This window comes from Chiloscyllium punctatum, chromosome 44, assembly GCF_047496795.1.
Source record: "Chiloscyllium punctatum isolate Juve2018m chromosome 44, sChiPun1.3, whole genome shotgun sequence".
NCBI lineage: Eukaryota > Metazoa > Chordata > Chondrichthyes > Orectolobiformes > Hemiscylliidae > Chiloscyllium > Chiloscyllium punctatum.
In genome coordinates, this window is record NC_092782.1 from 10,983,628 (window position 1) to 10,997,978 (window position 14,351).

At 39.7% G+C, this 14,351-nt stretch overlaps 1 protein-coding gene across 15 annotated transcripts in view; it reads left to right on the forward strand.

The window, feature by feature from the left end:
- Positions 1–14,351, forward strand: part of plekha5 (pleckstrin homology domain containing, family A member 5) — a 342,774-nt gene that overhangs the window by 239,156 nt on the left and 89,267 nt on the right. For all 15 annotated transcript variants that reach the window (XM_072562215.1, XM_072562217.1, XM_072562221.1 and 12 more), the window contains 2 exons: positions 3,928–4,032; positions 6,466–6,538. In XM_072562215.1, coding sequence (XP_072418316.1) covers positions 3,928–4,032; positions 6,466–6,538 — 178 coding nt within the window. The remainder of the gene's footprint in view (positions 1–3,927; positions 4,033–6,465; positions 6,539–14,351) is intronic.

Consider the following 14,351-nt stretch of genomic DNA (forward strand, 5'->3'; position numbering starts at 1 on the left):
ATTTAAATTAAAGCATGAGCTGTTTGTTTAACATTAGAGAACAAAATGTCTTTGTTTCAAGTGTACAACAACTGTTAGTAACTTGCTCCAAGTAGTTTGCTCCAGACTCTGGTAAAGCTGTGAGTTCTGACCTAATTTCAGGGCCTATATCCCATTTGCATTTCCCACCTGCTCCCAACCATTATCATCAGCGGCCTAGGGTTACCATGGTCCAGAAACTGAACTGGACTCATCATATAAACACCATGATTCCAAAAGCAGGTCAACATCTAGGAATCCTGCAGCAAATAACTCACCTCCTGACTTCCCAAACCCTGTCAACCATCTTCAAAGCTCAAGTCACTAGTGTGATAGAATTGTCCCTACTTGCCTGGATGAGCGCAACTCCAACAACATTCTGGAAACTTGGCACTATCCAGGACAGAACAGCCTGCTTGATTGGCACCATATCAACTCCCTTCAACACCAGTGCTAAGTTGCAGCAGTTCTCTTTACAAGATGTACTACGAGATGCAGAAATTCGCTAGATAGCACATACCAAACCTATTACTATACACTGTCTAGAAGGACAAAGGAAGCAGATATATGGAAACACTGCCACCTATAAGTTTCTCTCTGAGCCACTCACTATCCTGACTTGGAAATATTTTGCTGTTCCTTTACTGAACTGGGTCAGTATCCTAGATTTCCCTCCCTATACCACTGTGAGTCTGCCTACAGCACATGACTGCAGCAGTTCAAGAAAGCAGCTCATCACATCTTAATGGCAACTAGGGACAAATGATAAATGCTGTGTCCCATGAGTGAATTAAAAAAAAATTGAGACAAAGAGCATGAGTTATACAAAGTGTTGTTAGGTGTGAATTGCACTCCTGCAATTAGTGATTGAAGTGGTATGGAGGATAAACAATAAATGATCTGGTGGAACTAAAAGCCAGTTTTCAAATTGTAATTTCTGTGTATAAACTGTGGCAGAGTCTAAGTTAATCATATGAAAACATTATACCTGTGAGGCCTGTATTTCAGTATTTTTAGCAGCAGAGTATTATTAGTCCTTGTCTGACTTGTGACATATTACTTCGCAAAATTTATTATATCACTACAATGAGGAGCATGATATTGCATTTAAGCTGTCGAAAGATCTTAGTATGTGAGAAAATATGCTCCAGGCACAAAGCTTGAGGTGGGATATCAATCTTATATCATTAACTTAGTTATTCAAATCTGTAAAACTGCTGTGCACAGTTGGAAAAAGAAGAATAGATTTTGATTGAGTCCTCTTTGATGGCAAGAATATTATGAAGTATTCACCAAATGTAAATGTGAAATTAAAATTGTGATTAAGCATGTAAGATCACATAGAATATAAGACACATAAACAGATTCAACCTGGTCCAACCAGTCCCATATTAGTGTTTAAACTTCACAAGCCTCATCTACATTTATCATTGTAACCATCTATTCCCCTCTGAGTAGGAAAACTTCTCTTTTGCGTATGTGTCACATTGAGCTGGACCACATGCAGATTTACAAACGATCTTCCATTGTGAACGAATGTGTCTAATTCATGACAAATCTCTACCTTCACTTAATGGAGTTTCATCTCTGATCACTACTCACTGCATTACTAGCCTCCATATAATGATAAAAGAATTAAAATAAAATGGTCAAAAGTTGTCAATCTTTTTTAAGGTATATTCTTTAATAAAATTGCTGTACTTTGTCAGGTATAGTTTGATCCTTTAATTCAATGTACATTTCATGAAATAACTACTGGAAGTCAATTTGTCAAAAGGAAATCAGAATTATGTGTGGGTATTCATCGATGTAAAAGTTAAATCCAAAGGCAGTCACTTTGATTTTGAAGTAGCATCAAAATTTGAGCTGGTATATTTTGTAAATTCCAAGCTGAAGACTTGCAATTAAATCTATAATTTTCAATTGTATTTCCTGCTGTGAGGAGATTCTAGTTTTGGCACCGATACCATTTGACACTTCTCATGAATCATTTGTCCATGTTATGTAATTATTCCTTTGCACACCAGTTTCTAAAAAAATATTAAATTATATAGTCATGCATAAATATTTATTCACACTTCCATGGAAACTACAAACATGTGGTTTCTGTTTGGTGATGAATCGTTAATGGAAAATGATTTTTCTTAACCTACTCAAACCTGACCATAGTTTTCTTTTAGCCAATCAATACTATAGTTTTGTTTTCATTTGCCTCTGTAGTGCTTTCCAAAGTTATATTTAAAATTTATACTTTTTTGCAATGTTCAAGTAGAGATTTAATCTGTCCAATACAACCCTTCTCACCAGAGAACATGCCAGTGGGCATGGGATATGATTATGATGTTTCTTCAGTGTAACATGTTTCTTTTAATTGGGTATCACCTTGAACCCATCTAAACTGAAATTTCATGCACTTCTGTTGCAGTGACAGTATAATGTTGATTCAACATAGTAACTGCTCCAGTCTACATTGCATATAATCCAGGCCCATACATTGTATATCCTCCCTCCCTTCATCCACGTATATAGATATATGCAAATGTAGACTGTGTTTATCCATAATATACTGTTATGTTGTGCTGGTTTCTCAGTATAATTGGCCCATCAAATGCCATTCCAATGTGCAATCAGAGCAAGTTGATATCAGTGTAAACATAATTTGAATTGATAAAGGAGCATTAGTTTATATCAGGGGTTTGAATAATTTTAGAAATGTGAATGTGGTGTGAAAATCCTGATAGTCTGAAGACATTGATGTGTGTTTAAACTGATACTGAGATTTATGATTTCATGCAACTCTAGAGAGGGAGGATTACCAGTCTGAAGGCAGGAAATATTGAAATGTATAGTCTATAGTAGCATCAATATTCCAAATCTTGGATTATACCTTCTTAATCCTGATTGAGGTAAAGAGTAAAGTGGTGAAGCAGATGATACAATGGTAAGTCAGTCATTCCTTTGGAGTTCATATTGTATTTCAGTGTATTTTGGCATGGTTTTTGTACACTGTACAGATGTTGATTTCAACATTTGGCTGCTCAATAATTTGCATAACCTTATTTCCATGACAGTACTATTAATTTTACATTTTAACCCATTTCTTGACTTACCCCCTTGTTTTACTTTATTTTGCATTAATTTAGCATTCCAGAGATTTGCTGCTATAACTTAGAAAGCTGCCATTTTAAAAAAGTTATAAGCTATCCGCCTAAATACAATGTAAAGAAGTGACTTTAGTGATCAGAAAGTCAGAATTACACAGACAATATGCATCTTTCTTTTCTGACTTTGCAAAGAGCTTTTGAAGACTTGAGCTGACTTTGGATGTGTTCCGAATACTGTTTCAGCAATCCTGTGCAAAGACTTCCTTGGAATGATAAGACAGAGTTCTAATTGCTGGACAGCATTTGAGCAAAATATACTTTAACATAGTTAATGTAGTAAGTCAATTTACAGAGTGGAGGAGAACATGAAGTGGAAAACAATCAAGTAAAAGCTGAACTTGTGGGAAAGGCTTCAGCTATGACATAGAAATAAAAGGGAAGGTGCAGTAATATTTGAAAATGGCTTTTAAATTTGAACAAATCTTTGCAAAATAATTTGAATCTTTTCTTGTTTCAATTTCATCCATTTTTAAAAAAATTGAAAACTCTGCCCAGATGTATCTGATTGTGTGAAATTAGGATATTTTTGTTCAATGTCTAGAATCCTTTGCTGGATCTTGCTGTGTTGCAATGCAGCCAGTAACGTGTTCGGGGAATACTTAATCCCATGTGCACCTTTTGAACAGCTGGTCATTTCGTGCTGTCTTAAATTTCTTTCCTTCCTACTGTATAACAGAAACTGGATTTGTTAGGTCATTTAAAATTATTTCACTGGTTCATTATATGTCTTCTAAATTTATTTCAGTCATCAAGACCTTCAAAGAAAGTTCACAATTTTGGCAAAAGATCCAACTCTATTAAGAGGAATGCAAATGCACCAGTTATAAAACGTGGCTGGCTTTATAAACAGGTACTATTTGAATTTAATGGCATTTTGTGTTCTTGAAGAGGAATGTAGTTACAGATTGCATGTGAAACAAATCAATTTGTTTCTCCATATGGGCGGAGAATGGTCAATGGTCAAACATCAAAAATATGCTGATATACAGCGTAAAAACTATTTATTTTCCCCTGTATGTTTCAGCAATGATATTTTAGATTTATAAACACATCTACATTTTGTTAAAATAACCAAAGAAGCAACTGTTTTCTCAAATGTCAACCGAGAGACGAAACGCACATTTTTCTTCAGGACAGCTTGCTGTTAAATTGTACAAATTTGTCTTGAATATCCAGATGAAATCCAGTGAAAACGCATGTTTTGAGACAAATCTTACTTTATCTTTGTATTTAAATATAGTATAAAAATAATAGAATTTCAACCTCTCCCAACTCTTAATCGTCCCGAATTATACTACCTGGTTGTTTTAGCATCAGGCCATTGACACTCATAATCAGCATCTGGATTCGTGGTGCTGGAAGAGCACAGCAGTTCAGGCAGCATACTCATAATCAGCAGTTCTCTGGTAAAATATACGAGACCTAATCATCTAATAGATCAGTCCTGGGTTGCCTGGATGTCTGTCCCCCTCTGTTACTTTCTTATCAAAATGAAGATATGTCTTCTTAGAGTCACAAATGTACAGAGGTATCCTCCCACAATCCAAGATGTGCAGGTCAGGTGAATTGTCTATTCCAAAATGCCCATACTCTTAGGTGTAATAGTCAGATGGGGATGGGTCTGGGTGGGTTACTCTTTGGAGGGTCGATGTGGACTTGTTGGGCTGAAGGGCCTGTTTCCACACTGTAGGGAATCCAATCGAATCTAATCAAGTGAGCCCTGAAATATGGAAAATATAAAGCAGTTCACTTTGTCTTCAGTAGTGCTTCTTCTAAATTTGCATCCATCAGAACTGTTTACAAAAGCAATCTTAAATTATTTCTTATACTGGATTAGTGGTGCTGGAAGAGCACAGCAGTTCAGGCAGCATCCAAGTACCTTCGAAATCGACGTTTCGGGCAAAAGCCCTTCATCAGGAATAAAGGCAGTGAGCCTGAAGCATGGAGAGATAAGCTAGAGGAGGGTGGGGGTGGGGAGAGAGTAGCATCGAGTACAATGGGTGAGTGGGGGAGGAGATGAAGGTGATAGGTCAAGGAGGAGAGGGTGGAGTGGATAGGTGGAAAAGAAGATAGGCAGGTAGGACAAGTCAAGGAGACAGTAACTGAGCTGGAAGTTTGAAACTAGGATGAGGTGGGGGAAGGGGAAATGAGGAAGCTGTTGAAGTCCACATTGATGCCCTGGGGTTGAAGTGTTCCGAGGCGGTTTTTTTTCAGAGCAGAGGAAATGACCTGGGAGTTGCAGTGGGAGAGGGACTCCCTGAGATTCTTGTAGAGAGAGGAGGAAAACTTCTTCAAGGCAGGCATCCTTGCAAGAGGAAACTCAAGTGTTACTTGCCACTGTTTAAAATAACATTTTAAGATGTTAAAATTTATTTTTCTGAATTTGAGACCATGTGATCTTGTAATCTTTGTGACTGCATAAAACCTGTACTGGGTTTCTATTTGTTTAATCTGTTTGGAATCTTGTATATTTGTTATCTCTGTTACAGCATAAGTACTTCCATTTTCTGCATCCTCAAAGCCAAGATGTATCAACTGTAGTATTAAATGATAATTGGTTGAGCTACCTACAAGTTTTGTGCACAATAATCCATTTGGTTCTATACTACTTCCACAGAGGAGAACTCTATCCCTCTCATTGTACACCGAAGTCATTGTTTGGGGTTTTGCTGCAGCTGGACACTATATTTCAGTATTCTATTCACTATTATTTCCAGTTTATACTCCTGTAAACGGTTATTCTAAAGCTTGTAATGTCATTGTTAATTGTCCTTCCTCATCTAACTGAATAAAGATCTCCTCAAAAGCCGTCATTCATTTCTGGATACACAATCAGCCGCAATTGTTAATTGTATCTCAAATTACACAACCATAAATAGTTGTACCAAAGGATATTTTGTCTGAGTTTTTTGAGATATTTCTTCTACTGGCCAACTGCTGCATAGCAATGTAGTAAAAGTTCTTTAAACATACGTAGTTACAGAAAACGACTGGTGGCTTAATAAAGTAAATACTAACCAACTGTTTTTTGACATGATTAACAACATTCTATATTGGACTTGCAGCAATTTGAGCCATAACTACTGGGGAGAATTTGGGGTGAAACATGCAATTAACTGGATGACTCTGATTTTGTATGTGACATTGATTTGAGGCTGGAGTTTTCCACCAAGCTGGGTGATATCTGCTGTTAATGTGTGCTACTTACAGGTCTGCAATAGCAAAAGTACAAATAGTTAAACGATTGAAGATGCCTGATAAGATATTTATAATTGTTTTGTAGGATAGTACAGGAATGAAATTGTGGAAGAAGCGCTGGTTTGTGCTTGCCGATCTGTGCCTGTTCTATTATAGAGGTAAGGTGTTTGTGAAATAATTAACCTGCAGTGATGCAGATCATTTGTAAAATCATCTTACATAAAACCTGATCATTTGACTTGAATTTTAAATGAGAGAATCTGCTATTTTAAGGACTTCATAAATATTGCTCCATTTTCCAAAGAATTGCTGAATTTAACTAGTTTATTTTAGACTGTTTATGTATGTTTACCCTTGTAAAATCTTTTAGCCACATATCTACATTATGAACAGTGACCAAGCAATACATTAATTTTGCAACACTTTCTTTTAGATGTAAGGGAAGCAAGGACTCGAGTTTTTACATTTTGTTTTCAGTTACACTAGAACATAGAAAAGTACAGAACAGGCCTTTTGGCCCACTATGTTGTGCCTAGGTTTAATCCTAATGTAAAATATAATAACTTAACTTTCAACTCACTGCTATCCATGTGCATGTCCAGCAGTCACTTAAATATCCCCAATGATTCTGCTTCCACCATCACAGCTGACAACGCATTCCATGCATTCACAACTCTCTGCATAAAGAACCTACCTCTGATGTCTCCTTTATACCTTCCTCCTAATATCTTCAAACTATGACTCCTCGTACCAGTCAATCCTGCCCTGGGGAAAGGTCTCTGGCTATTGACTCTATTTATTCCACTCATTACCTGGTATACCTCGACCAGGTCTCCTCGCTTCCTTCTCCTCTCCAGAGAGAAAAGTCTGAGCTTATTCAACCTTTCTTCATTAGACAAGCCCTCCAATCCAGGCAGCATCCTGGTACACATTCTTTGCACCCTCTCCAAAGCCTCTGTATCTTTCCTATAGTAGGGCGACCAGAACTGGACACGATGTTCCAAGTGTCGTCTCATCAGGGACTTGTAGAGCTGTAGCAAAACCTTGTGGCTCTTAAACCCGAATCCCTTGTTAATGAAAGCCAAAACACCATATGCTTTCTTAACAACCCTATCCACTTGGGTAGCAACTTTGAGGGATCTATGTACTTGCACACCCAGATCCCTCTGTTCCTCCACACTGCCAAGAATCCTGTCTTTAATCCTATATTCAGCATTCAAGTTCAACCTTCCAAAATACATCACTTCGCATTTATCCAGGTTGAACTCCATCTGCCATTTCTCAGCCCAGCTCTACATCCTGTCCATGTCACGCTGCAGCCTGCAGTAGTCCTCTATACTATCAACGACACCTCCAACCTTTGTGTCATCTGCAAATTTACTAACCCACCCCTCAACCTCCTCATCCAAGTTATTTATAAAAACTACAAAGAGCAGAGGCCCAAGAACAGAGCCCTGCGGGATCCCACTCAACACTGATCTCCAGGCAGAATACGTTCCATCTACAAGCACTGTTTGCTTTCTGTCAGCTAGCCAATTCTGAATCCAGATAGCCAAATCTCCCTGTATACCATACTTCCTGACTTTATGAATGAGCCTACCATGGGGAACCTTATCAAATGCCTTGCTGAAGTTCAAATACACCACATCCACTGCTCGACCTTCGTCGACCTGTCTTGACACCTCCTCAAAGTACTTCATAAGAATTGTGAGGCATGACCTGCCCCTCATAAAGCCATGCTATGCTTTGCCAAATAGTTGTAAATCCTAACCCTCAGAATTCTTTCCAAAGCTTTGCTGACCACAGACGTAAGACTTTACTGATCTGTAATTGCCAGGGATTTCCCTACTACCCTTCTTGAAAAGAAGAACAGCATTCACCTCCTTCCAATCCTGCGGTATGACTCCCATGGAGAGTGAGGAGGCAAATATCCTCGCCAGCGGCTTAGCAACCTCCTTTCTCGCTTCCTGGAGCAGCCTAGGATAAATCTGGTCTGGCCTTGGGGACTTATCGATCTTAATGTTTTCCAAAATTTCTAGCACATCAACTTCATCAATCTTGATCTGGTCAAGACTGGCTCCTCAAAGTTTTCATTCGCAACAATGTCCCTTTCCTTGGTGAAAACCAAAGCAAAAAACTCATTTAGGGATTCCCCTATCTGTTCAGACTCCACGCACAAGTTCCCTCTGCTATCCCTGATGGGCCCTACCTTCTCCCTGATCATTCTCTTATTCCTCTACTGTTAAGATGTTTAACAAAAATTGAAAAGCAATCACTTTCTCAAAAAGCTAATTTTCACAGAGAATTCTGCTCTCCTAGTGATTAATAAAACTGAGTTAAAAATGATTTTTGCATCTAATATGCCTTTGCAGAGAGCATCATTCAAACAGTTATTTTCACTTCACTCTCAGCAGTTATGTAATTGGAAGATAGAAAGTAGGATCATGAGTAAGGCATTAGGCCCTTCACGCCTGGTCTGTCATTCAATATGATCATGGCTGATCATCCAACTCAGTATTTTATTCCTCCTTTTTCCATATTGTCTTGATCCTTTTGTCCTAAGAACTAAATCTAACTCCTTCTTGAAAATATTCAATGTTTTGGCATAACTCGCTTTCTGTGGCAGAGAATTCCACAGAAACGGGACTCAGGGTGAAGAAATTTATCTTCATCTCAGCCCAAAGTGGCCTAATTCGTATCCTAGACTACTGCTGCCCCTGGTTCTGGACTCCCTGCTCATCAGGAATATCCTTCCTCAGCAGTGCTAACTGTATGGTGATAGAAATTACTTTTGACCAGTGAACTTTCTACTCTAGTTTACATTGCAATTCGTTAAGTCTAAAATCAATTTATGTGATTAGTTTGCTCATTTAAAGCATAATTTGACTTTGTGTTAGAACCTGAGTCAAATGTTTGAGTTCAATCTGAACTATGGATTAGATAATAGATTATCTAAACCTATTACTTCAGTGCATAACAATTGGAATTCTGCTTTAATAGCACTATTATGTTTTGGCAAGATGTTAAATTGAGTCCATAGAAGAAAATAATTCACTAATATTATTTAAAGAGCGGGGGGGGGAAGGGCTTGGCGGGGCGGGGGGGTGGTGTAGTCTTTCAGTGTCCTGGCCAATTTTTCTTCTTCCATTTATCAACACAATCAAAACAGATTAATTTGTCACTGGTCTGATTTGCTGGTTTGTGGGATTTTGACGAGTGCAGATTTGTCATGTTTTGCTTAAATATAGTGACTTCACTTCAGATATATTCTATCAACATTGAACCATTTTTGAATATCTATAGATAAGAAAGTATTGCATATATGCAGAAATTTGCATCCAAGGAACCAGGATTCAAAGTCAGGCCAAAGATTAACATGAAAATTAAGACAATAAGACATAGAAGCAGAACTAGGTCATTCAGCCCAGTGAGCGTACTCTGCCATTCAATGGTCTCCACTTTCCTGCCTCTTCCCCATAACCATGATTCTCCTACTGATTACAATTCTGTGTACCTCTGCCTTGAACGAGATGATTCAAAAAAAAAGTCATACTGGACTCAACATTAACTTTGTTTTACATTCCACAGATGCTGCCAGATGTGCTGAGTTTCTCTGACACATTTTATGTTCAAAAAACAGATGATGTGGGAAGTCAAAAAATTTCCATTTATGTGGAATTTGCTGTGCTATCAACTAATCTTCTGGGACCTTTGATAATGATTCTCAACAACAATTTGCAAGAGGCAGTACATGCTGGCCCAGTCAGTGACACCCATGTAATATGAATGAATAAAACAAAATATTCACGGTGCCAGACTAAGAACATTCCGCTTCTCATGTTGTTATTCTCATATGCTTGGAGTGCACTAGTAACTATGAAATTTCTTTCAACGCTCGTTCATTCATAATAGTAACTTATTTTTGAGAGGGGCTATATGGCTCATTAATGTGCCCGATGCTAAGGATTATTGTGTTTAGTGTCTCTACCAATCGGTGGTAGAAGAAAGTTTACAATGAAGCATACTTAATTTTAATTTAGTGCCTTTCAGCTTAATTGAGTCACTGTTTCGATGTTAAATTCTCCAGAACATTTTTTGATGTTACTTTAAGGGCTTGTTAACATGAGAAGGCAGAGGTGTAGTGGTACTACAAAGAAAAATATTGTTCTCCTTTAGAAAACATTTATCCAGAATATATGGTTTATAAATTCAGGTGTTGCTTGCTCACCTGTCTTTATTTTTAGTAACCTTTGTTTCTCTTTTTCCACCATTGACTGAAAGTACAACCTAACTCTGCCAGATAATAAGTAACAAAATCTCAGAATGTTACTCAAGTCACCAAATCAATTAGTTATTTTATCTACAGCTGAAGCTTGGCAGAAAGTGTACCACCTGACCTGATGTTGCATTTTTAGACATACTGGTTCATCTTTTGTAAGGATTTATGCGTATGTTAATATACTGCTCTTTTCATATGCAATATATAAAGGGATATAGGTGTTCAGAAAGTAATGTAAGATGAACTTGGAATTTGCATGTTTTGGGATCTGGGAATTTGCATATTTCCTTGAAGTTCTAACAGTTTGGAGGATAGAATGTACAGCACAGTAGGAATGATGCTGGTTTGTTGTTTTGAGTCAGGTTCGGCCTTTAAATAGGAGTCACCACATTTTTTGCTTTATTTGCTGAAATTGCTGAGAATCGAGTCAAACACCTGTCATTAAGTTAGATGCTGCACTAAAGCCATTTAAGCCCTTTCCAAGATGCTCAGCTCGATTCTCATGCTAACACTGGACAGGAGCAGCAGTAGTGCCACTCTGATTTAATTAGTGCCAGAGGAAAAATGAGCTGTGGATTTTCCAACTGATTCTGTAGGGCAGCCTGTCATTCACTTCCCTTGAGAAGAAACTACCAGCCAACAGCTATAATATGGAGACATGAGGGATTTGTTACTTTTGACTAACAAAAACTTGCTGCAGAGCAGGGCTGTCAGAAGTACCATGGATGAGCTTGTACTGAGTAAGTGGCAGAAATAATAGCGGACAGAAACTGTGACCAGGATTAAACTTAAGAATGAAATTAGTGAGACCAAATAGAGGGCCAGGAATGTCATCTTGAAACCCACCAAGACATGGACTGAAAAAATATAAGTTTGAATATCTAAATAAATGCAAGGAGAAGGAAAACAACTTATAACCCCAAAGAAAAAGGCTGCAGCAAAGTTTTAAAATAACAATTTTAGTCCATTTATTTTGCTAATTTTAAATGATACATATATAAGCATTACCTGTGGTGCAAGCCTGCATTTGGACTCCACAACATGATAGAACAGGGAGACGGTGAGGTCTGCAGATCTGAAAATCAGAGTTGAGAGTGCGTTGCTGGAAAAGCACAGCAAGTCAAGCAGCATCTGAGGAGCAGGAAAATCGATGTGTCGGGCTGGAGCCCTCTTATCGGGAAGGGAGAGGGCTTGGGGAGTACAATGAGTGAAGGTCTCACTGAGATCTTTGTAGAGAGAGTAGGAGAACTTCTTCATGGGAGACATCCTTGGAAGAGGCTTCTCAGGAGGGCATTGCTGATGCATTCCTGATGAAGGGCTCTGGCCCGAAGCGTCTATTTTCCTGCTTCTCGGATGCTGCCTGACCGGCTGTGCTTTTCCAGCAACACACTCTCAACTCTGATCTCCATCATCTGCAGACCTCGCTGTCTCCTAGTTGATTTCAACCTTACTGTGAAGCCTCTTCCAGGGATGCCTACGTTAAAGAAGTTCTCCTCCCCTCTCTACAAAGATCTCAGTGAATCCCTCTCTCACTGTACTCCCCAAGTCCTCTCCTGATGAAGGGCTCCAACCCGAAATGTCGATTTTCCTGCTCCTCAGATGCTGCCTGACCTGCTGTGCTTTTCCAGCAACACACACTCAAACAGGATAGAACACATGTTGATTCTATGCATACAAGAAAAGGCCATCTTTGATCATGCAGCAAAATCAACAAGTACCAGCAAGTGCTCCAGCAGGATTCAAATGTCTATTGAGCAGGATAAAATTTGGAGCTGTATAATATCGTTGCAACTCTGGAATAGTGATAGAATTAGCATATTAGTTCTTTATAGGTCTTCCAAAATGCTAATGTAGGAGCTGTCTTACAGTTTGGAATATGTGACATTTGGCACTAATGTGACCCCTACACAGAGAAAAAAAAAGACCGCTGTTCTATTAAAATGGACATTAGTCTTTCAAAACAAGTGATAAAAGGATAGGAAATAGCAGCAGAAGTAGGCCATTTGACCCACCATTCGAAAATATAATGACCAAACTTTACTGCCTGACCTCCCTAACTGTTAACTCCCTTGTCTATATATATATTATATACAAATATAATATATACTTTCTTCTTCCAAAGTTATTGCCATTGTTGATGTACCAATATGTCGGTATTTCATTCTCTTTTCTCAAAATCAGATTTCCCAGTCCTCTGAGTAGGTTACCAAAGATTTTTTGTACCTATTAATTAGTAAGAGACATTACAAGAATTCTGGGATCTAGAGAGATTCCGATTTGGGATATGTTCGAGACACCACCCACACCCTCCATCTACTCCAAGACTTCAGTTTCCCTGGCCCCCAATGCCTCATCTTCACAATGGACAATCCAATCCCTCTATACTTCCATCCGCCATGACCAGGGCCTCCAAGCCCTCTGTTTCTTCCTCTCCCAACATCCCTTCCACTGACACTCTCATTCGTTTGGCTGAATTGGTCCTCACCCTTAACAATTTCTCCTTCGAATCTTCCCACTTCCTCCAGACCAAAGAGGTAGCCATGGGCACCCGTATGAGCACCAGCTATTCCTGTCTCTTTGTCAGCTATGTAGAACAGTCCATCTTCCGTAGTTACACCGGCACCATTCCCCACCTCTTCCTCCGCTACATTGATGACTGCATCGGCGCCATCTTGTGCTCCCGCAAGGAGGTTAAGCAGTTCATCACCTTCACCAACACATTCCACCCCAACCTTAAATTCACCTGGACCAACTCTGACACCTCCATCCCCTTCCTGGACCTCTCCACCTCCATTAATGATGACCGACTTGACACTGACATTTTTTACATACCCACTGACTCCCACAGCTACCTGGATTACACCTCTTCCCACCCTACCTCCTGCAAAAATGCCACCCCCGTATTCCCAATTTCTCTGCCTCCACCGTATCTGCTCCCAGGAGGACCAGTTCCACCATAGAACACACCAGATGGCCTCCTCCTTTAAAGACCGCAATTTCTCTTCCCACGTGGTTGAAGATGCCCTCCAATGCATCTCATCCACATCCCGCACCTCTGTCCTCAAACCCCACCCCTCTAACTGTAACAAGGACAGAACCCACCCCCCCCCCCCCCCGGGGCTCACCTTCCATCCTACCAACCTTCGCACAAACCGCATCATCCACCAACATTTCCGTTGCCTCCAAACGAACCCCACCACCAGAGATATATTTCCCTCCCCAACCCTTTCCGCTTTCCACAAAGACAGTTCCCTCCATGACTACCTGGTCAGGTCCATGCCCCCTAACAACCCACCCTCCCGTCCTGGAACCTTCCCCTGCCACCACAGGATTTGCAAAACCATCCAAGGCCCCAAAGGAGCCTTCCACTTCCATCAAAGTTTCACCTGCACATCCACCAATGTCATTTATTGTATCTGTTGCTCCCGATGCAGTCTCCTCTACATTGGAGAGATTGGACGCCGCCTCTCAGAGCGCTTTAGGGAACATTTCCAGGACACCCGCACCAATCAACCCCACCGCTCCATGGCCCAATATTTTAACTCCCCCTCCCACTCTGCCGAGGACGTACAGGTCCTGGGCTTCTTCCACCGCCGCTCCCTCACCACCCGACGCCTGGAGGAAGAATGCCTCATCTTCTGCCTCCCAACCCTTCAACCCCAGGATATCAATGTGGACTTCACCAGTTTTTT